General features: G+C 46.0%; 1 protein-coding gene and 1 non-coding gene across 3 annotated transcripts in view; both read left to right on the top strand.

Moving 5' to 3' along the window:
* Positions 1-24,990, top strand: part of LOC116847058 (B-cell lymphoma/leukemia 11A) — a 38,000-nt gene that overhangs the window by 8,840 nt on the left and 4,170 nt on the right. Inside the window, exons 1-2 of one of the 2 annotated variants that reach the window (XM_032821643.1) lie at positions 7,717-9,581; positions 14,038-14,484. In XM_032821643.1, the coding sequence (XP_032677534.1) occupies positions 9,566-9,581; positions 14,038-14,484 (463 nt within the window). In that variant the 5' untranslated portion in view covers positions 7,717-9,565. Of the gene's footprint in view, positions 1-7,716; positions 9,582-14,037; positions 14,485-24,990 lie in introns of those variants that run through there. The other variant, XM_032821642.1, reaches the window with a different exon arrangement.
* LOC116847108 lies at positions 23,647-23,765 on the top strand. The gene has a single exon (XR_004378666.1). It is a non-coding gene; the product is annotated as a 5S ribosomal RNA (ribosomal RNA).

Genomic DNA, 24,990 nt, shown 5'->3' with positions numbered 1-24,990 from the left:
AACGAGGTCGGTATCGAGTTGCACCCGTAAATAAGGAGACGGGCGGTGTCCGTTCTCGGCTCCTCATAAGCCGGGCGCACCGCTGTCCGAGCGACGAGGCGCTGCGAAGAAAATTTATGTTGTTTGTAGTGTCGGTTTCCCGCTTCATTGTCCACCATTGTCCGAGACCCTCCTTCCAAGGTGTGAACACCTTTCGGAACCTAATCTGTCGCTATTATTGTACGCTTTGTCGGCGGTTCACTTGTCGCCCTAAGAAGGGAGGGGGATGGAGCGACTCTCCATCGGCTACCTGACCAAGGGTCACTTCGACGCGCCTCCTTCCACCTATAAGGTGACTGTCCCCCGGCTGGCCGGAGACGATCATCGGCGACACCTCGCAGCTTACCTGACGAGGGTCACTCACTTCCCTTCGCGTGAGAAGTGGAGGAACCTGACCTGACCGAACCACAAGTGTATCTGTCACCGAGAGACAGAATCTAATTACGATTATTCGTTTTCCTCCTCTCGATTTCGACAATTTCCTTGATGAGGATGACTTTACGCGTCTACAAAGTAATTTCTACAGTCGTTATCATTTTACCACGCTCATTTTTCGGCTCGACGAAAGATCAACCGGTATACTGCGTGAGTATACTAGTAGAAATTATAAAACTCAACAAGAGTCGGCTGCAATTTGCCAAAGTCTTCCAATAGAATGCCAAAACAAAGAACGACGATCTTTGTATCACTTGTCAAAGCGCATACGCGCTCTTTCGCACAGACCGGGGGTTTCCTTCCTCGTGTGGCCACCCGTTATAATCTAATCCTCCTCGACCGGCGCGCGTATGTAAACCACGTGGTGCCGTATACGCAGCGGCTCGCGGCATTCTATAAATACGACGCGTTGGAGACCAAGTTCAGGGGAATAGGGAGGAACGCGGTGCTTTTAGATATTCCCTTGGACTCGTGTCGAGTTCGAGGTTGGATCTAGTTATGCGCTTCTCTTCTCGCCTTCGGCCCCACGAGCGCGATCGTTGCCCCGCCGTCGGAAACTTCGACCAGGGAAGCTGCTACTTTCCCGCTTCTTAATGGGAACACTCCCGGCGCGCTCGGGAATACCGGAAGCGCGTAATTAAAAGTGAAGAAAAAGGATCCCCGCATAATGGCCGCGTCCTTGAAGATTACTTTTCACGCGACGTGGCGCACGTTCGATACCTGGTGGGTTCGTTGCCTCCCGCTTGCGTCGCCGGGACCTTGAGGAAGTCGTATTTACTGAGGAAGTGTCTGAAACAACCGAGTTTCTCCGAAACTGTCTCCACGCTCTTAATGTTTCCGCGCTATGAGGTCGCTATAAGGAAACGAAGCGATGGGGTTGCTCCGCAACCTTAGAATTGACCCTTTGTCCTTTGTGTAGTCGGCAATCGTGTCGATAAGCACCGAGTATCTCTTCAATGTTGTATTCTTTTTATCGTACATATTATCATATGCTCGAATTAACTGCAAACCATCAAATCTGTTAAGTGTATCTTAATTAAATTGTCTTCACACTTCTTAATTCTCCGCGGACAATCATGCTTGAGGCATACAGTATAATCTGGACCTCTCAGACCCGATGAACTTTGATCTACCTTATTAAATATAACTTTATTGAAAATCAACATTTTTGAATACGTTTTTCTTCCAGAGATATAAGAAGTCTTAAAGAAAAGTCCACGATCCAAAATTCACGATAAAAAGTTAATAAACGGATATATATTTCGATCAAACTTTCCGATCAACTTGATAGCCATAAAAATGATCGCGAATATATTGCTTGAACGGAATATTCGTTCGTTAACACTTGAATTTTTTTCTCAGTGCAGCTATAAGATAGCAGCGTGATAAAATGAAAGCCTGCAAACAGATTGCACTATTTTGAAACAGACATTTTACTTGAGAAAGTTACTGAGTGCTCAAATATCCGTTCGGATCTCACAGTTTCAACGTTGTATGTGGAAGGTTAAATGCATCAATTATCGTATCGTCAGATCTGAAAAAAACAAGTTACGGGGTATTGATTGACTAAAAACCACTTTTCACTAATGTTCATTTTTTTATCGTACGCAAATGAATGTGCAATATTATTCTCGTGAAAGACCATAGCTAGAAATTATACCGAAGAATGTCGTAATCTGGACTTTACTGATCGAAGGAGTATCCGGCCGAAAACAGGAAGGGGAAATGACGCTGTCGAACACGATTTTCGGGTCGACGGGCCGGGTCGGATATTTGCTTTAACGAGGCGATAATGGATGACATAAAGGAACGATACGTTGGCGTAAAAGACGAGGCCGAGGCCGAAGCGGTGAAACAAAAGGCGACTCTGGAGATCACGTCCGGCCATTGCTCGCACGGCTCGAAGGCGGCGTAAAACGTGGAAAAAGCCGACAGCTTTGAAACGCGAAGGCTCTCGATTGGTCGTGAGGCACAAAATCGCACGGCAGGGTTCTTGATTTTTCTCGTAAGCCCGATCGAGACGGGTGCGCGAAGGACTGGCCGAGGAGAGGCCATTGTTGCGGCCACCGGACCAATTGCGAGACGGGTCCGCAGGGGGCTCCGCGATGGGATGTGGAATCGCTATTATAAAAAAAAAAAACGAGGTTGGGGTCATAGTTTCTTGCGCATTTATGTCCGACGAGCGAAAGTTACAATGGCCGCGTCGTGTTACGCGTTAACGGACGCGCGACGACTGATACAGTTAATATTTTGCGTCAACGCTAATTGAACGTCGAGATTCGTCGTGATACAATTACGCAATTACATTGTTACATTGATAAACTCCAATGCTGGGCTTGATCTATTATAATCGAATTGTTTGGAGTTATTCTCTTCAATGAATTTGCGATGTTGCGTGAAACAAAACGCCGCACAATCGTTAATTTTTTTTAACATGGTGTCAAAAATAGCGGAAAGGGCGTAGCCCACACGCAGAAGAATACGTACCGCTAAATGGTATTCGTTTCAAATATTTCATAAGTTTATATATCCGCAAATATCTACCATAAGTTCATCAAATTTATACATAATACATTTTGAATCCTAGTAAGTTTTAATAGCTCAACCAAAGAATATTAAATTAAATGGAAAATTCGGTCTGTGCATAGAGTCGAACCATTGTTTTTCTTTGACAAAGTTTGACGATAATCTTTGTAAAGAGAATAAATTCTTTTTTCGAGCACACTATATATATATATATATATATATATAATGAACTCTTTTCTAAAATTTGTGATAAATATATTTTGAAATTTTTTTATGATCAAGAGAAAATATTGTTTGTTGAAGATAACTTAAGAAAAAGAAAATAAGCTAAATAATCTTTTCTTAGCGATAGAACAATATTTTTTTGCGTGCAGATATTTCAGGGGTGTCTCTTTCCCTTCCTCTCAGTCGACGGGTTAGTGTATCTCGCAACACACTCGATATCGCTGCGGCGTGTTACACGTAAATACGTAATAGTTGTGATCCAGTAATACGGTGTGGAAAGTTACGGACAAAATGTTCGGCAGCGGTGCGAAGTGTCGAACCGCGAATAAATTTGTCACTTGGCGAATCGCGCGAGGCGCGTCACGTCGCGGGGAACCACCATGACGACACCTTCCAGGTTGCTTGTACGTGGGGAGACACACAATTCGAAAATGACGACGAGCTTCGCGGACGCGCATTAATTCTCGCCCGAGAAAACTCGCGCGATCGTTAATTATTTCGCGTGACACGCTTCGGCACTTCGCGCGTTGTCAAAAGTTCGCATTCGGATGTTTTGCGCGGTGTAGTCGCGCGCGGAGTTTCGTCGCGCGAGGGTGCGGGAAGGAGGGGGGAGGGAAGGGGAGGACGTTTTGAATAATGTAACAACGAAGCCCCGGAGCCTCTCCCTGCAATCCGCCCCGCGCTCACCGCGTCCCCCTCTTTCCTCTCTTTACCGCGGAACTTTCTAATTAACCGGCAAGTGCGAGAGAGAAAGGAAGCGGGAGAGATGACGCGGGAGGGAAAAGGGAGAAACCGCGATGCCGGACAATACAAAGCCGCCAGTGCGGCTTCACGCTTTGCGTTTCGTCGCGTTTCCCATTGGCGATCCTCGTTGTTGTCGCTGCCGGTTGCCCGTCGTTTGTTTTTCCGTCATTGTCGGGCCACGGTGGTGGGCCAACATGGAAGCGAACCATCGGCGCATGGTTCCATCATCATTGGACGAAAAACCGTGTCCGCCGATCTCGCTGAATGGGGTTGTATCATGACAGCGCGCGCGGGCCTGTCGGCATTTTCACGATATATTGTCTTGCGGTCGCTCGCGATCACAAAGAAAAGCGTATCAATATCGCTTTTTCTTGGTGTCGGGATTGACGCTTTGAGGGAACCCGATTGTTCGCCATAAAACGCGCGTAAAACCGGATCACGGTTAACGATGTACAGCATTCTCCCAAAATCGCCGTAAGTCCAATTTAAAAAATGTTTGTAGAAAATTTTTTCGATATTGTGCATTTATCCGTGAATTTTGACTTACGATTATTGTCTTTTTCTCTTTAACCCATAAATGACAATGCGAGGTCAGCGATAACCTCATTCGGTGTATATTTTCCGACGTAATTCGTTGAAACTTTGCGCCAAAATCAGATGGTACATTAAAAATATATTTTTATGCAAAGAAAATTTTCTTTGTTAAATTGTTTATTTATCCTAATACTTTAATATGCAAAAGAAAACAAAACTTACTAAACTTTAATATGCAAAAGAAAACAAAATCTCAAGAAACGTTGACCTACCTTGTCATTTATGTCTCATAATTTCAGCTTGTCGTTTAAGTGTTAAACAAAGGGCTAAATCCCAAAGTGGGGCCATTTAAAATTTCCTCGTGACCGAAAGAAACGACGACAGCTGGCGGAGATAATCCGAGAAAAGAGGTGCCGCCCGCGACAATAATTCTCTCTTAGTCCACGAATCCCGCGCGAAGTTAATTCGCCTGTAATTAACTCGGCGTCTCAATTTTGAAACCGAAGCCGCGCAGAACTTTTCCGTTCCGTATAGCCGGTCGTCTTCCCACGTCCGTCGTAACGCGCGCGCAGTTGTGAAAACGATCGTGGCGGCGATTGGAGACTCGACGACGACGACGACGACGACGACGACAACGACGACGACGACAACGACGACAACGACGTTCCCAGGAGTCCACGAGGATGCGAGAAACGTCGAAGCCAAGTCTCACGAAAGGTGAAACGCGCCGCTGCGTCGTGCCAGCTAAAGGCCACGCATGACCATGCACGCCTGAGAGAAATACTCTGGAAAACATGACGGGGGCACGACAGGACGCCCACGGCCAGCCGGAACGTCCGCGATATGTCCAAGCCCGCTGCTCCCGCTGTCGACGTCGACTGCGGGACACGCAGCTGGATGGGTTTGCTAGTGCATAACTGTATGCCCACACGATTTATTTCGATCAAAAATCGGGAAAGGGGTTTTTTCCTCTCCTTTCTTGAAAAGAGCGCAATTGAAAGGGACAGAGGACACAGGTCAACTCTCTCTCTAGGACCTGTTTGGCCGTCTTCTCAATGGACAATGTCCTGCTGCCGGGCTGACAAAGGGCGACCCGGGTTCTCGAGATCCTCCCACGATACGCATGTGGAGCGACGATCGCGCGAGCGCGAGTGCGGGAGCGAGACGGCCTGTACCCCATTCAGAATCCGTGAGAACCAGATTTCATATTTCTCATAACCGCCTGGCCGAGAGGCGCGGAACAGTGGAACGCGGTTTTCTAGCGGCTCCGATCTCCCCGGGGCCTTTCTGATACCCAAAGTGGTCACTGATTTCACCCGTTTGTTCGGGACGTGTTCCCCGTGGCCTGTGAGATCGGGCTGATATTTCGGCCGCCGGCTCGCCGAGTTGCTCCACTTTCCGCTGTTCTTCGGGAATTCGTGCGATTTATTGGACGCTGAAAAGCAGAGTTTCGCGCGGATGAATTACGGTGGCGGCCGGCTGCGAGCCACGACGCGCGCCACGGTGTTATTATTAAGCCCCAGTTATACGTTTAACTGACGATCTGTCAATCGTCAAATTAATGACGCGATCGTTCATACGATTTATATTCTAGGGCACCCGTGAGACGTAAGAGTCGATCGGTCTCGACACAATTTCGGATCCGGCAAGATGATTAGAGCCGCCTGACGCGGTTACAATGGGTCGCGCATATCGTCATCTTATGTGAATAAGATTGGCGAGCGTACTTTCGCGATAGATATTCTAAAATCAATTCTCTGCTTCCACAACGAAGCATTTAATGTGCCATTTTTTGCAGCATTTGTGGAATATGTATAACTGCGGCACACACGTGTAAGCTGCTAGGAGAATCGTGTCTTGGATCTCAACGGTTTGTGTGTGGATCCCGGTCTTCCGATTTTGATATATCGTTGACCTTGCAAACGAGATTATTCATTGCGGAATAAGATGCATACCGAATTATACTCTCGTTATTTGACATTTTACAATATATTTACGCGAGATACAATTACGAACTCGGTTTGAATGTTACCCTGAGCCAAAAATTTCATCTGCATCCATTTCATTTTAACATCAATTTTCTCATCTGCATCTGTTTCATTTTAACATCATTTTTCTCAAAATATAAACGCAATTAACAACCTACGACCTACAACTTTCATGAGACCTAATCGCCGATCATGTTTCCCTGCAATTCGAGGTCTCGGGAGACAACCTGCGGTCAACCAGTACACAACGCACCCTCGCTCTTCAGAGCGAGGTCAATGACAGCATAAAAAAAAACTCTCTGCTTTGCTTGAAAAGCAAAGATCCGTTAGAGGTACCGTTCGCGATATCGAGGGCACGAAGGGAGTCCCTTGGATCGAAAAAGGCGACCCAAGAAATTCAAGGAAACCTACGACGGGGAAAAAAATCGATCCGATTGTGAGAGTGGGGTCGATGGACTTGGAGAGACCTTAACCCCCGGTCTCCGTCTCGAATCCAGCCCGCTCGCAAACGGGTTCGTTTTTCTAGCCGGTCTTGTTTTTTCCGTAAGGCGCGTATGTACGCGAGATGCGACAGGCTGGTGGAGAGGGTCCGCAACGATGAAAAACAGCGCTACGCAGGCGAGCCTGGCGCCATTTTGGATCCTTTGTACGGACAGGGACATAGATGCGTCTGGATGACGTCGAGCAGAACGAAAGGCACGAAGAACACGTCGGGGTTAAAACTCGAAAAACTCGGCGACCCCGCGAGCAAAGCCCAACGACGAAGGGTTTTCGGAGGGAGAGAACGGGTGGAGAGAAGGTAGAGGACTAGGAGAAAAGAAGAATAAGAGAGAGAAAAAGAGTACGCGAGAGGACAGAAAGTGGGGATTTCATATAAAAATCGCCCCCTCTACCTAGGTCCTTTCTATTCTTCTGATATCCTGTCGGGGCCCTTGGCCGGCCCTATACGCGCCCCGATGCTCCAGTCAGCATCCGAGCATGGACGAAACCAGATCTCGAGCACGGCGATGAGAATCGATTCGCGTCCGCCGGATACCAAACGAGAGCGTCGTGTCGCGAGGACGAAGGGCCCAACGGCGATTCCGCGCCGCGTTCGGTCGGGCGCGCGATCAATCCCCGCGATCGATTCCGCCAGTGAGTTCGATGCCGGCAAGAGCGATCGCGTAGATCCGAAAAACGCAACAATCGGAACAGGCCGAGCAGTAATGGCGCACAAAGGTAATCGTTCCAGATGAAGCCGTGGTAATTTTTAAGCGAACAACAATATCTCTTATCAGCTGCTGTTCGCGAGAGATGCAAATACAAACGGCGATAAGCAGATAGTGGCGAGTCGGAGGTCGCGCAAAGTTACACGCTACCGAGATGTTGAGAGATTCGAAGATATAACTTGAAGGAGATGCTTGCGACTTTTATTCAGACACTGAAAATTTTAATTTTCATTATATTTATATCTGGCACAAATATCCCCCTGCGAGGTCGTTACACCGCCGTGTTTCCGTGTCAATCGTAAAGATTAAGGACAGAACTTTTGGATATATATAAAGACGCATGTGCCGAATTATTTTTGGTCTTCGTTTCGCAATATAAAACTATAAAATTCAATACCGTTTTAATTGGGAATTAACAAACAGATTGAACAGGGAAGGAGACCGAGGAGTAATTCGGCGCGTACGTCAAACTTGCTTCAAACAACAAGATTCTTGTGTGAATCATTGGCGGTCACGCCAAAGAAATGCGATTAGGCTCTTGCAGAGCGTAAGTTTAGACCTCTTTAGTTTAGATTGAAAACAAGACGGAAGGAAAATGCGATACATTGAATTACGTTAACAACAAGTCACGCTGAAACCAATCACGCTCGAGAAAGTCTGCAAAAACGCTTCGCTTCGCCCGCGAAACGCCCATATGGCGCCGATGAATGACGCGACGACGTTCTATTATGGATAAGACGGTATTTGCGATCGCGTCACGGATCTGTCCATCTCGCGTGTGTCGATACGGACGTGCGCCGGGAATTTATCCGTTTTCCGATCGCTTTCTGTAGGTTTCGCCAGGATCGGCGGCTGCCACGTACGCCGTCGTCGCGGCGACGGCGACGGCAACGGCGACGGCGGCGTCCGATGCCTCCTCGGTCGGCGAAGGAAATTGCCGCGACCCAATACTAATCGATAATGGAATTACTGGTTACGGTCGGAGCTCCCCCTGGGGATGATAGTAATTCAATTGCTCCGATGTGTCCTCTGGACGTTTTGACAGGACGGATGTCCTAACAAGGACATCGCCTCGGGATATCTCCGCCTGTGTTTCTCTGTGTAGCCATCGACGTATACGTGTCGTATGGGGTTACGTTGCGTTGTGGAAAAACGACGGGCCGTAGTAGACGCAGCCGCGGTCGATGGTTAAATATACGACGCGGAGGAGGAGGAGGATCGTTGTTAACGTCAGATCGCAAATATGAAACTGAAGACGGTCAATCGTCGCGGGATACGCCAGGCTCGGTCATCGACGATTATACTGGAAAATGTTGTATCCTCGATTAAATTCAAATTGCATTTCCCATTGAACGTAGAACGAATAATGCATTTCTCATCGGCTATTCTCTCTATTCTCCCTCTAACCCATTCGTCTCCGTGAATTAATGGATAAATACTGTGTATGCGGCGTAGGTACAAAAGTTACGAAGTTGCAAATTAAATTCAACTCGGAGGAATTGCAGTTGTCGACGGACACGGTTAAATCATTAAGGCCGAATTGGATTGATTTTCAAGGACCGAAGTTTCTCTCTCCTGCGCGTTAAAAGGAAACTACGGCATCTCTCTGTCTCTCTCTCTCTCTCTCTCTCTCTCTCTCTCTCTCTCTCTTGAGCGCGGGCGCAGACTATCGCCAGGAATCGATTTTCCGTCCGGCCTGGTGTATCTTGCTAAGGACATAAGAAGGAAAATTAATGTGGAAAACTAATAACCTCGGAACGTTTCCCGCAGAGATTCCCGTACGCGTCCTTCCCACTCGTAGATGGAAATTACAAGGACGCTCGCGCAATAAGGGAGCCACCCAGCTTGGCGATCGCGACATTATGGATGTATAGGCCAATTTGTAAGCAATCCAGCCTATATTCGCGGGACAATATTATATTTTTACGTTATCTTCCTTCAGCGCTATTCACTTTCTCCTTCCTCCTCACTTTCTCGTATACGTAATCTTCGTACGAGTACAATCGTCTCCGTTCTTATAGCGGAGGTAATTGTCGTCATTGGAAACAGAAGCGCATCGCGTTTTGTCGACATTGCACGCGATTTTATGGCATTTTGATAATGACAACGAGGATGAAATTTACGCTTCGGTGTCGAGAACATCATCGTAAAGTAATTATTCGAAACACCTCACTCGGAATACTCGACAAGTTCGAATCAACGTGTTCATTGAAATTTTCAAAACTTTACAGATTATTAGAGGTGTCGGTTGGTTCTTTTCGCGGATTCTCTTCCTGTAATTATGTGAATTCAAAATGTGCAATCGAATTGGCACATTTTGACACTTATGATTTTTAACATCTGTAATTGTTTTATGATCTGTTTTGAGAGAAAAAAGATTTTTCATGGAAGATCGTGATTCGTAACGGAAAATGAATCTATTATGAGACTCTTAAGAGCAAGAATAAGAAGTCATAAATTATATTGAGTATATGAAATATAAAGGGAGGTTTGTATTACTGGACTTCTTAAGAAGTCATAAATTATATTGAGTATATGAAATATGAAGGGAGGTTTGTATTACTGGACGATTTTTGGAATCGCGTCAAATGGTCAATACTGACCGTCACATTCTAGCTAGACAGCTGGAATGAAAGAGTTCTGGAAAAAGAACTTTCGGGACCGTCGAGTTATCTTGCTCCACGATAACGTATGCCCTCATAACCCTCTTATGGTGAAAGAAACGATTAATCTTTTGAGCTACAAAGTTTTGCCGCATCTGGCTTATTCACCAAACGTCACTTCAAGTGATGATCAATACAACACGCTTCTGAAACGTGAAAAATATTCGAAAATTCACGGATAACTTTGTCGTCTCCAAATCGGGGTCATTTTCCTACAAAGAAATTCTAAGGCTACGAGTGGCGTGAGGTCGTCAAAAGCAATTGAGATTAGACTTGATCAAATCAACTACCATTGGATTAATCCGAAATCTCAATAAAGAATTTGGCGAAGAATGATCAATATTAAGTGGCAGTCTTCTTAAAGGAAAAGTTTGGGCATAATTAAACGGGCTCCGCACTGCGCGCAAAGAGCGACACGAAACGGTGGCGGAAGATGCGCGCGCGCGCGGATAAATAGGCGGGTGATTTATGAAGTGGCGAAGAGACACGTGTCTCTTCACCGTCCTCCTCCTTCGCTCACCTTAAGCTTACGGGAGTTGCTGGGTCCTCGCGCGCAGGGGTTGCGGAGGGGTCTACACTGCCGACAGTTTTGGTCCAACATCTGCCCCCGAAAAAACAAAAGCCCATTGTCGCTAACGACCGGTCGCGCGTCTCTTGTTTCTAACCGAGCGCTTTTGAATCGTAGGCGCATAACGGACTTGAGAGAGAGAGAAAGAGAGATCCATTCAGGCTACTCGCCGGCTCCTTCCTTTCGCTCTCGCTGACGTAGCCAGCTCGGCCGATTTGTTTTTTCTCTTTTTCTACCTTTTCCCTCTTCCCCATCAGCACGCCGACCAGCACCATAGAGACCCGACCGGACGTCGTTTTACTCTCTGGGACTTTTATCGAAAATACTATCAGATTTTTAACGCTGCCGCGCGTCTCGCTTTTCCCTTTCTCCCTTTCTTCTCGCGTTCGATCGTCGGCGACGATCTCGGACGAGCGCGATGAAAATCTCGCGTTCCTACGAAGAATGCGCGGGGTGTCACCCGGGGCGCACAATTGTCTCGTTCGAACACGAGTCTCGACGCAGTGAGATTCCGCGGACTTATCTCGCTTCCTGCTACCGTCGCTCTTCCGTTGAAAAACGAGGAGAAGTGCAGATAGGAGCTGCGAAAAAAAGAAGGAGCTCCACTTCGGGTCGATTTCGTCCGGTGAAGGGCTGAAGAGATAGATCCTTATCGGAATCTTGCGGTCGTACGCATGAGGCATGCGAAAGTATCTTTCTTATGGAGTTCGTTTGAATTGTTCATCGTGTCGTGGGATGGACATCAGAGCGCGGTCAGAATGGAACATTGTCGAGTTAAGGCTCGTTGCGTTTTCACGATGATTCTATGACATCATGGAAAATCTATTTCCGCATGTCCATTGGGAAAATTTGAGTAGAATTTAATATATAAATTCGCGCGGCTTTAAAATAAAATTTGTTAACGATGTGTTACTTAAAATACAAAAGTATTTCATAGATTCCAAGATTAGGATTCGCCTTTTAATACATGGCCAAATTAGCGAAACTTCCAAGTACGAAAATAAAGGATCTATCGCGAAATAGCCGCAATCGATATAAGAAGTCCTTGACTCGCACTCCACGTCCGCAAATCCGTGCTCAGCCCACAGACCGGGGTGTAACTCGGACTACAAAGGGTTGAAGCGAGCTCGGGCTTGCGCCTTGGCCAATGGTCAAGCGAGCTCCGCCCCGAAAGAATCGAACGGTGTTGAGCGCACACCGAGAAAAGGAACGGAGAAGGAAACGGTAGCAGAGCCAGGGGTAAACAAACAGGGGTTGGCGTAAAGGCTACAAAAAGAAGCGCTCGAAAGCGAAGGAGAAGAACCCGGAGGTTTCTCGGAAGAGAGACGTGCGCGAAAGCGAGACGGGATTACGTGCGCGAGAGAGAGGACAAAGGAAGAAACGAGCAAAGGGTGAGGCGACGACGGCGAGAGGGTGAGCAGGAGGAGGCGGAGGAAGGGTGGAGAACGATCGCCAAGACGGCGGAGGGTTTTTCTTGTTTCGTCGCGAGCCTGGCAGCCCCATTCGGACAGATATGGATACTCGACTCGCCGAAGGAAAGATCGATATATACGCGACTCCTGCCAATCTCTATGTTAATGCGCGAAACGTACGAAAGAGAAAGGGCGTGAGACGTCTCGCGCGAGAGGAGCCTCACGCGATGGCATTTCTCTCTCGTGAAGGACACTCAAAAGTGAATTGTTACGTCTGCGGCTGACCCCGGGACCTCTGCCCCCTCGGACCGACGGTGAATTATAACGGTTGCGTAAGAGGAAATTAGTCCTGTTTGTTATCCGGGGAAAGTCCGCTCTCTCTCGCGCTTGGATTAGACGAATACCGTCGGCGATGGTGTCCGCACGAGACATCGTAGAGAGTCGCGGGCGTGGAAATTGAATCGTGAAAAGGAAAAACCGTCGCAACCCGAAATCGATACTCTTGCAAGAGAGGTAGATTCGTTTGCGCAATCGGCGCTCAAATGTGTACCGATATCTATGTATTCTCCCCGTTATCTATCAGGAAAGCAGTCGATGCGCCACAGGATAAATGTTAGAGATCCATTATTCAATTGCGACGAAGTATGGATATAGTTTTAAATCATTTAGTTCAATTACGTTTAATTACATTGAGGGTCTTACGGCTACTTGCTGAAGACAATCTGTTCGTACAGAGCTGTACGACTTAATACCTCGGCGCGGAATTATGGCTGCGCCAGATTAATGGGTATCGTAAATCGCAATGATTAATGTCTCGCTGCGAATAATGTACGCGACACATGTCTACGATTGGTTATATAACGATATCTGTAACACGTAAATATCGATAGTAATAAGCCGATACTGACATTGCTTTCACCGCTCGCTGGCTCGGAGCCGGAAAGCGGTAATTGAAAGGTTTCTTCGCGGTACAATTGCAGTAATACGCTGTTCATTATGTTATAGCACAATCAAATAACGTCCACCACGAGCCAATACGTCGCAACTATGTGATTGTCCACGTAGAGACGTATTACTTTCTCTGAAAAACTGTATTACCAGTATCGTGACGTTATTATATTCGCTTATAGAAAATAAGAACCTACAAACTTTACCTCTGAGACATATCTAATCGTGTATAACTCGAAAGCTATAGTCGCGTCGAGTATTGTTGCGGAAGAAGGAAACATCAAATCCAAAGTGTGTCATCGAAGATACCAATTAATTAATAAAAAAATATGTCAAGCTTTTGATACCTTTTACGTAATCTAATTAAAACACTTCTACGGAGAGAATATTATAGTTTTTTTCAAACAAATGCTTTTCATTTTGTACTTCTACAAACACTTCTACTACACTGTATTTCTAGTAGTACACGATCCATCTTATTGAGATATATAGTAAATTTCTCTAGAAACGTAACAAATTCTTTTACAGCACACATTTCAGTCCCTAAAATATAAATAGTACGTATGAAATGAGAATAAAATAGTCAATTATTGAAGAATGTCGATCTTTTTTTCAGCTACAAAATTCTATATTCATTTTTCTTATAAAATTTTCTCTGTGTACTCTCGTACGCTATCCGATTAAACACGAATTAAACACGACATAATGTGACTGAACGAAACACGTCTCTCTCTCTTCCTGTTGCAGCGGAAACCTCGCAAAACACCACGTCCCCAGACACCGTCCAATGCGGGGGCTGTAGGGCGTCCTACCCCCTCGGCGAGATTGTCCGGTTCATCGAGCACAAGGTCAACCATTGTCGGAGCACCCTCCAGGGCTGCCACAGTCCACCGGCGACGGCTGCGCCGGAGGACTCTGACCCAGAGGACGCCCTCGCCCTGAAGACCGATCCGGACTCGAAATTGAACTCGGTACCCAGTATTTCCGCACCGATCAACAAGAGGAGCGGTCGACTGGAGAGCCCGCCGACGCCGCAAGGTCCGGGACCGGACGCCGGGAGTCCGATCGACCTTAAAGCGAGCGCCAGCTCGACGCCAAAGAGACGGACAGAAGCTCCGGATGAGGACAAGGAAGACCTGCCGAAGAAGCAAAAGACCGAGTCCGTAGACGCCGACACGAACACAGTCAATTCCGGTAAGATCCCGCGATCCCCTCGCCCTTCCGTTTTTCCCCCTCAACTACGACGCAGACTCGTGCGATTTTTTAAACAACGCTGTTCCCCGATCATTTTTGGTAAACAGATTTCAAAAGTGCGAATATGGACGAGATATTCGTGGGTAGATAGTAGATACTAAGATGTATGATACTCGTGATATTGGCGCGTTACTAATAAACTTAAGAATTGAACTTCTCTCTTATTCTCTCTCTCTCTCTCTTTCTCTGCAATTCTGAAAGAGATCAGTTGCTTACATCGAGGAGAGAAATGCTTGGCATTTATAGTTATAATCATATAGAAAAATAATTCTTACAAATTACGATTCAGAAAATAATTCTTATTAGTAAATCCTGTTACAATATTAATAACTTACATGTTACTGCTACCATGTTCGTTAGAACAACCAAGAAATATGGTTGGAGCCAAAAGTAATTATAATTTTAGTTAGATCAACCATTTCTCTCCCTCAGTGCGACGCAGTTTCATACGGAAAAATGAAATATGTAAGCGCAACCCACTCAGATCATCGTTCACGGAACAATTCGGAATTTCTCTGTCCAATTTCGCAGCCGGTTTTGTTAGATTGCAGATTTGAGTGCGCGGCACGAGAACGGGGCGTCAGGATTTTCCGTCGTTGTAGGTGTGCGCCGGGAAATCTATCGGTTCGAAATGCTGCTTTGGCGAATTGTCGACCGCCCGAAGGAGGTGGAAGATAGGGGGGCGTTTTAAAGTATCGTTATACGGGGTCTGCGCCATGTGATGTCGAACCTGGTCGAACGAACACGAACAATAGGTCGGTAGGATCCGATTTTTGAGTTTAAACCACCCGCTTAAAGATTGGGGTGAACCTGCCCCCTGCCACCCCTTCTTCTTCTCTAGTGCCCTTCAATCCTATGACCCCCCTTTTGTCCCGGGACTACATTGTCGTATGTCGAAGGGTTTAACGCGCGAGCGTCCTCATTCGTGCTGGATAAAGTACTGTGTTATCTTCTTCGTACTCGGCTCCTTTGTGCGAAACGGAGCTGAACTACAATCGAACCGATCGCGACTGTCGCGCGCGGAAGACGAAACTTTCGTTCCTAATACTCCTTTCTTTTTCTTTTTCGCAGCTCACAAACTCGCATTAAGCGCCTTCGTGTCGCGACTGTGTCGTTTATTTTATACATAGAAAGAAAAAAATTTGCTATCGTATATTATTTATCCGAACATTATTGTTGCAGTTTTTCCGTTCATCAGTTCTTATGAGCGCAATCCTCATGCTGTGACGAATACAGTGGAACCTATCGCTGATACGTAAATTAATTATGTAATAACAATTTTGTAACGATGAATCTAACTCTTTCAAATACCACCGGACGGTTATTTATTTGATTAAATATCAGGAAAAACGCGTTACTCGGTATAATAATTTTAAGTAATTTTTAAGATTTTTAAGATCACTTATTGCAATTGATGGAAGTGAGAGCTGCTGCTTTAAATTTCGCAGCCGACAAATCGCCAGCGGGGATTGAGGTTTACTCCGATTAACCTCAAAGAGTCCATCGCGGCCTCAAACGAAATTCACGCCGGCGACACCCTCGACGAATCGAATGTCTCTCCTTTGAGATTCTTATGCAACGCTTAACCGTGCAAATTGACGCAAGAACCTGCTTTGCAACGCAGAACGAATTTCTCCCGCGACCCTCGATGACGGCCACTGTCAGTACCTCTATTTTCCCTCGCAATTAAATTATTTTCACTTAATAACGGTCTCAAAATTTCCACGGCTGAAGAAGGAGAATTTTCTTCCTGATTCAATTACGCGAGGCAGTCGATCATACATTTCTTTAAATGGTTTACACGAACAAGTGGCGATCTCGGATATTCGTTTCGATGGCGATGCAAATCTACGCGAGGGGAAAAAAAAGAGACCTCAAATCGAGGACTGACTGTTACATTTGTAGCGGCGTGGAAAACGAGGACAACGATCACGATGGAACATAATTGCGCTCCCGAGGAGCGGCACATCGGCGGTCGCTCGCGCACCGGTGTCTCTTTAAAGTTTCATCACGCTCCGCGGAACTCGCCCCGACCACCCTTCCACTAGTTACGCGTTCTCCAGCAGCGAGACCGACAGAAAGTGAGAGAGACAAAGAGAGAAGGACAGACAGAGAGAGACAGAGTTAACCCTTTCCGAACTGGTCTACGATCGCTATAAGAATACTCCTCGCTCGTGCTCATCCCTCCGTGCGCCCGCGCCGGGGATATTCCCCGGTTAAGCCCCTTTTGTCGCCTTTTTTGTCGGATTTTTTGCTACCGGACAACCACGTCGAAAAGCCCAATTAGAATCGTCCTATTGTTCGGCCACGTGGTCCGCACGAGCCGTCCACACGAGCGTGTCCATATGGGCAAACGTGCGCTGGTGTGAGTGTACGGTCGATTCTCGGGCGTTGCATGCGAACAGGTAAGGCAACGCGTATCGGAAACACGCACGTGGGGTGGCACTGACAGGACGTGCCAGGACCCTCGGTGCTCCGCAACCGGGAGCGTGGGTCCCTTCCGCAGTTTCTCTGGCAGTTTCCCCACAGATTCGAATCTCGTGAGCGGCGCGCCGAAAAATGACGATTCGATTGGCGCTAACGCGATTTTGCGCTCGTCAATCGCGCGGAAAATCCATGCGAGAAAAAAGAAAGTTCTACCTCTTTTCATCTTCGTCTAAGCGAATTCGCCGGCAGCTTGGAAAAATCTGTAACGCAGAGGAAGTTTCGGCTACAGCGCGAAAATAGAGGACGAGCCGCAAAAGAATGACGCGCGCTCGGAGAGAGAGAAACAGAGAGAAAGAGAGAGCTTTACGTCCGGCGGTATGAAAGTCGAGGGAAAGCGCGGAGACGGAAGAGGATGAGGAAAGGAGCGATAATCCGTCGAAATTGACACCAGCCAGCGCTCCCGGTGAGATGCAGATTTGATCTATCTGTCACGTTTGTCTGGGAATATTAATTCTCGGTCCGCGGGTGAGGTTTTTCCCTGGCAGCTTTATGGCTCCTTTCCGCCCTCCTCTCTCTCGCCGCCCTTCTTTCCCGCCGTCTCGGTCCTAGCAAAGTCGACGACTTCCCGGACCGCCCGAGGTGAGCGGAGAATTGCTTGCGAATTGGCTGTCGCTCGGGGTTTCGGGGTCCTGCAACTTTTTCGTCCTTCTTCCTTCCGTCGTTCGCGCGCGGAAGGAAGCCAACGACGGGAGGACGGCGCGCGAACTAGAAACCCGACATCGGGAACTTTTTCAGCTGCGCATTTCGCATTACCACCGCCGGAACCGGCTCGTTTGCGTTACATACTTTATCGTTAATTTATTCTCGCTATTCGTTTTAATCGTAGTACTTTGATATCCGAGTCATTTATTGAATAGTATGAAACCTGATTGCCGCGTGCGCGCGGCGTTTACCGCGTAAATATCGTGATAAATCTCGCGACTGATGAGAATAAAATAGGAGAACAAGCACGCTGATGTAAAATTCAACGTGCAAGCCTTCAATATGGTCGGTCCTTTGAGGAGTTCGCTTCCGTTTCGACTGCTCCAGTTCATATTTTACCTCCTTTCTTCCCCGACAATGACAAGGTGGCTGCGTTCTCCGCTTCCTTTGCGCTTACCTCGCGCGTCTCGTAAAAGGAATCTCACGAGTAAGAGAGGGGAGGAGAGAGAGAGAGAGAGAGAGAGAGAGAGAGAGAGTGAGAGAGGAAGAGGAGGAGAAGAAACGTCATCAAAGCTTACAAAGCAGAAGTTCAATATACACGACTCCAGCGCGCTACGACGCGTTTAAATTACCAGGTCGAGTGGCTTTTTGATTAATTTTTTCCCTTACGTCCTCGACGTAAGACGAATCCGTCATTCGCCGGTTTCTTCTCTTTCTCTCGTCGTGTAACATTGCGAAAAGAATGAAGTAGCTATGAAGGTAGATCATGGCGAAAGAGAGAGAGAGAGAAACACATCACATTACGCACCTTCGTAACTCTCAGATAGAAAAACGCTACGCTTCCGTTTCGTTTGCGACGGACTTTCGAACCGTTTGCAATTCGACACACGTGAATTCACTTGCAATGCGTGAGTACTCGTAATTTCGCCTGCTCTCGATACTATTGTTCCAGTTCGTGGACGCGACCATTCCGCAACGATCCAAGAAAGACTCGTATGGTTCTAATAAATTGAAACTTGACTCTGAAGAGAGGGGTTAATAGCCACAGTGGTCCGTTCGCGAGGTTTGCGGTCGGACAGACAAACTGAGTGACGGAGGGCATAAAGGCCCGTGAAGCACTCTCCGAGCAATACTTTCGCGGAACTATAGTGACCACAAGGAGTATGTTACGCGACCATTCGAATATTCCTTCGGAGAGGACAGAATCGCGCCGGTCGTCACATTCGCGATTTTAACGGCTTTGGCTCTTTGTCGCTCGACAGGCTCTGCGGTAGGTTGAGAGACGGTCGTAAATAAAAATTCGCTGGAAGAAAATCAGTAGGCTAGGCTGCAGTTACGGGCGCGACACGATAGCTGGATATTAATACCGATTCAGTTTTTATCTATTGGGATAAAACATACAATGTTTCAACATACAATGTTTGCATATACGTAATGTGATATTTGTTATAGCAAAAGCGGTTGATGTTTACCTACTTCTATCAATCGCGTAGCCACGATCTATCTATTAAACATATTTTTAATATTTTTTATGGCTTGTGTATGCGAGTAATTCATTCATTTAATATATTTTTCCACACTCTCGCTCTTTTGTGTACTTTTTGGCCTTTTCAAATTACTGCCGGCTATTTATTAATATGTTTCGTCGAACACTTTTCGTTATTACGTGACAGTTATCTCGGTTGGTTATTTAATTAATGGGTCCAGTAAAATGATTAAAATCACCCACAAACTACCCACCTGGACATGATCCGCTACGCGCTGCCCCTTTTAAGTGCAGCCCTTGTATCAGCGACAAAGTGCATACGTCGCATACGTTGGCTAATCGATATTTTAATATTGTCACACGCCATACCGGATTAAAGGCCTTTGTATATGTTTGTATGTGCGTGCTTGCGTGCGTGCGTGTGTAGCGTGTGACGTCACTGGGCGGCAGATGTGTCCCGTCCAAAAAGATTTTCGGGAGCGCGATACACGGTCGCATGCACGCGATTAAAATTCGCTCGCGTACAAATACCAGAATACGCCGGTTAACACGATATCTATAGTCACGCGTGTAGTCGATAATTGATTTCAAGCTATAATGATTTATCAAACCGCGAAATGTCTCTTCCGATCTTTAGTATTGCGGAATATTTCCTTCCATCGATCGATACGCCCGCATCGTCGTTCTAAAAAGAAATGGCGCGATAGCGGTAGGACTGATTTAAATCGTATGAAATCTTCCCGGTATTCTTTTATTCACGAGTTTCGCGAAATAACTGATTTACTGAAGAATTGTCGGTATCGGAGAGGCAAATTTAAAGAGCCTGCGGAAACGTATTTCGAGGAGAGCACCGCGTCGACGAGGAGGGGTAGATTCGTGTTAAGTCTCCCGTAAAAGGGTTGAAAGAGGAAGTATTCCTAGGATGACCAGGCCTCGAATCGCTGTTAAACAATGGTGTTCCGAACGATTTGCCCGTAAACGCCGTGTGGGCCAATTTGTCGGGCAATTTCTGGGGAAAATTGTTCGGTCACTATCGTCGAAGGGCCGAGTCTCATGCGCAGGCATATTGTTCATCTGAACTGTCCTCTCTAAGCACAGCTCCTGTTCCCGACTTGCAAATTCTTCCACGACAATGCGTTGTGGATTTACAAAAATATCAGCCGTGATCAGCGCGGAAAAAAGATTGGATTAACCAAATATCTGGTGAAATGTGTGAACAAACCAGAATTCCGATTGAAATTATCGGAATTTTGTTAACTTGAACATAATTCTGATGACTTTAGCCTGAATTATAGTTCACATCTCACTAGATATTTAATTAATCCAACCAAATCTTTTTTTTCTATGAGCAATTTTATTAAGATGTGTGTTAAGAAACTGTGGATAAGGATCATCTCAAATTCATATGCTTCAAACATGTAAATGAAAATTAAAGACAATTAAATGTTTGTATGATCTTCATCTGTCAGATATAAACTTATGATTATTTTACAATCTTTCAACGTAACTTCCATTTTCTAAATATAGACTGTTGACGGTCCCGGAAGTCAGTCCGTCGATTGATTTCGCGACCTCGCCGAAAGTGCGCGATCGCACGACGCGCACCGAATTCTCCGTTTGCCCAGCGATGGAGTCGTAGCAGAAGCGATAACGTACACTTGCGTTTTTCGACTTCCAGCGGTCTAGCCAGGCCATTTCCCATAGACACGGCCCGGGAAATCTGAAGAAATAATCCTAACGGATGGCCACCCGCGAGAGGTTTGCATATGAAAGGCGCCCGCTTGTGAATCGATACACCTTTATTATACTCGAGCACTTGCTTATCTCGCGCGCCGCCCCGTCGGCATTCTCTCCCCGGGGAAGTCGGCAATATTTTCGACTTCCGGGGAAAAACGGAGCCGGCCGAAGAAAAGGACGAGGGCGCGAAGAGGCGGCGACGATGGGCTGCGATGGCGGTTAACGCCCGAAGCGTGAAACAATATGCCGCGTTTTCGCGCTCTACCACTCGGCCGGGTGCTTGTTTCGGGGATGATTCGATACCGTCGCTCTCTTCCTCACTCCCTAATTTCTATTCGGCGCCGCAAGCCCCCAGCCAATTTGTACCCCGCGCTCGTCCTGCCGAAGGATCCGGATGACTCAGGAAAATTTCGAAACTTTTCCATCCGGCCCGATTCGTTCCTCCGCGTTGCCGCGCGAATGCCGCCGATCGTTTAGATCTTCGATTGCAGCACCAAGAATTATAAAGGTGTGTGAACGCGCCGTGAAAGATCGATATTCGAGGGAAAGCAGAAATTTTGGAAAATCCCGACGATATATCGGGACGACACGACGAATTTCGTTTCGCGCGCGTCTAAATTCGCACGGCCACTTCAGAATGTCATATCGTGGAAATCGTCGTGGATCCCTCGCTTATTCCTTCGCGTCTTGTTCGCCGACTTTCTCCTCGCTCTTTCCGACAATCGAAAAATTCGCGCGCGTCAATGGGATGAGATCGCGACGAGATCGTCGCTCGTTCCCCGCACGGTACGACGCACGAACGCTGCAAGCGTAATCCTGGTGAAAGGTCAGCACGAACGGCGAAAGAAAAGTCCCTCGCCCACTGTCGGGCTCGTTATTCTACTTAGCACCTTGTTACATACAACGAAATGTGTTCCATTGTGTATTGTCGCGGCATAAACTATCATTTACCCGCTGACGGCGTCGGGTTGTTCCTAATTTTATTTAAGATTCATTGTCTTCACATCCTGCTAGTCATCGGACGATCTCTCGAAGTCTTGCGTTTCCACGAATTGCCCTGAGTACTCTCACGTCGACATTGTAACGTGAAAATTGCACGAGGAAACGAGGAAGTAACTCGTAAAGCCGTTGAAAATATTTACTTTGAGTAGCCACGCTGTATTATTTAATATAATTGTATACTTATACAAAGCTAGTTTCTATCTCTTTATGCATTTTCGTTGGCTGCACGCGATAAAGTTATTATTGTTATTGCATTTATATATTATTATAGAAGAATAAATGTGTTATTAACATTCTGATTGGGTCTGCGAAACCTGAATGAACATTCAATCATTCACCAACATTCATAAAGAATCTGAAGAAGTTCCAAATATAGCATACAAAACTGTTTGCAAATTTTTATTTTATTACGCCGACTATTTTACACTAAGAACAAATACTGGAAAATTTATTTATGTGATATAAAGTTTATTTCTGTAAAATAAAACTTACTTTTACGAATAAACTTTCACACAAATAAATTTTCAAGCATTTTTTACTCAGTATATAGTTGAGGTTTTTCTATATTTCTGAAAAAATATGTCCAAAAATGCTGATTTTTAATAAAGTTTTGGTAGTTTAAAGTAGTCCGAGCCATTGTAATATATTATAGCTTATAAAAATTATAATCTTTAATTGATATTTATAAAAGTATTAAATTATAACATTATTATTATTAAATTAAGATTATAATTATGAGATTATAATCTTTAATCGATATACATATCATATATCAAAGCTATGTAGCAGGGAATTAATTCAAATGAATAAATCCTTTTAACAAAACAAACTATACTTAAGGAAGATAAAAGGAAGTAGTAATAAAAAAAAAGAAAGTAAAATCGGTAGAAAGAAATCAGTAAATAAAAAAATCTCTCTCGATCACTGCGAAAGTAATGTTTTCAAGGTAGTCTATCGCTAAAAATACGCCGCAATCCGGCCGATTGTTCGGCTTTAAGACGATCCCGAAGCTGCGTTCCTAACAAAGATCTCTCCCTATCACGAACGGCCATTTAATTAGGACCACTTTATTTTGCTGCAGCCTTTTGTCTCCGGCTGACTTTCCTTCCCGTCGCCGTAGTACCGCGAGACAGTAAGGTACGACGCGGGTGGAGGAGACTCTGAACTTTTTAATCTCTTACAAGAGGAAGCACCCCTGCCCGCTACAGCGCGCTCATATTTATCTCGTCTAAGAAGTTTCTTCCCGAACAACGGTGCGAGCGTATTTATTCATCCGGCTGCGGCACGCTCGCGTCCACGAACTCGCCGAGCGAGTCCGGTTGCCGAATTGAAGGAGAAAGGAATCCGCGGTGCTCCGGGGGCTCGTTCGTGGTTAGGAAGTTTCTTTAACACTAGGGGAACGATAGTGCGTGTCTGTTAATAGAAGAGAAAATTACAACCAAATTAAAAATTTCTAACTTGGGATAACATTAAATCAATTTTCTCTTAGACACGAAATCCTAAAGGAGAGCGACCGAGAATTTTCACATTAAAAAAATTATGACATTATTATTATTAAATTAAGATTATAATTATGAGATTATAATCTTTAATTGATATACACATAATATGTAAAAGCTATGTAGCAGGGAAATTAATTCAAATGAATAAATCCTTTTGAAAAAACTATACTTGAGAAAGATAAAAGGAAATAATAAATAAAAAATCCCTCTTGATCACTGTGAAAGTAATGTTTTGTGTTGGCAAGTGTCAACGGTTATACCCCGTTGAAAGTACCAGTTCTCGTCTGATCACTGAAGTCAAGCAACGTTGGGCACGGTTAGTACTTAGATGGGTGACCGCTTGGGAATACCGTGTACTATTGGCATAATTTTTCTTTTATTTTTTATTACTAACAAAAGATTTTCGCGTGGTGTACACAAACGTCCGTAAAATATTGTATTTGATTATTCTAGACATTGTCAGCGTTATCATTATCATCGACATGTTCTCGCGATGTTAAGTTATACGGGTGTCGGAAGATCGTACCTAAATTTTTCCTCAAAATCGATCGATTATTTGAAGCGATACGGAAGGATCAAAACGCACGTAGTTGCACAACGTGCGTATTGCACAATTAAAATTAAAAAAAAAGTATATATAATTCCGCGAGGGATGATTAATCGATGTCTCAAGAAATCCCGCACGGTATCTGTCAAGACATAAATTCAAGCCACCCTCTTCCCCTCAAGCCCTAACGTCCGGCGCTACGATGCGGGAGAATATGCTCGCCGCGTAATGTTTCGCGGTGCTTTCACTCGCGAAGTGTGAGGGTCGCCCTTAAGCACATGGCGCGTGCATCCTCCGCTCTCTGTCCTTTCCTGCTCTCGACGGCCTCCTCTCTCATCCTCGTCGAGATGGGGCGACGCCGAATTAATAAAATCCCACGTAGTCGCCCCGGAAGAAGTCGCGTCGGACGTCTACGGAGCCGCGCTACGTGGGGCGTGAAAAATGGCCGAAAATCTGATATTCCGGATTAAAAACATTGAAATTCAAAACCCGTCCCTCCCGTGTCATAAGCTCTCGCTCGCGCCGTAGGGTAGGAGGGTCGAGAAGTCGTTAAGGGTCAGTTTCAGCCGCATGCCGTGGTAACCGACCCCCGCGCGTCGACCGTCGTTCACGAGGATATTATTTTTAAGCCCCCGCAACGCCGGCCCGAACCGCAATTTGACACAGACGCGCCGTTTGAATTCCGAATTCAATCGGTCGGGGCCGATCTCCGTCCCGATTCCGCGAAATTAAGGGTGGTTCGAAAATTGATAGCGGGACTCGGGGGCATGTACGCGCGCGCGTGCACACACGTTAACACATGCACATACACATGGACGAAAAGATGTACGTACGCGCGTTTTACGAGCTGTCGTCGTAAGCCCGTGAAACCCACCGTGAAGCCTCAAATCCTATCGTCAGGTTATTACGGTATATCCAGAGACTTATAATCATGTTATTCGCGACTGTAATCCGTTAAATTATATCGCGGTCCTGTCAAAGTTCCTCTTTCTCTCTCTTTATCTTTCTCTCTCTCTCTCTCTCTCTCTCTCTCTCTCTCTCTC

This window comes from Odontomachus brunneus, unplaced genomic scaffold (genome assembly GCF_010583005.1).
Source record: "Odontomachus brunneus isolate Ranch 3 - 2012 unplaced genomic scaffold, Obru_v1 Obru_scaffold_073, whole genome shotgun sequence".
Taxonomy (NCBI): Eukaryota; Metazoa; Arthropoda; class Insecta; order Hymenoptera; family Formicidae; genus Odontomachus; species Odontomachus brunneus.
The sequence above is the reverse complement of the archived record's forward strand: the minus strand, read 5'-3'. Positions and strand labels throughout refer to the sequence as shown.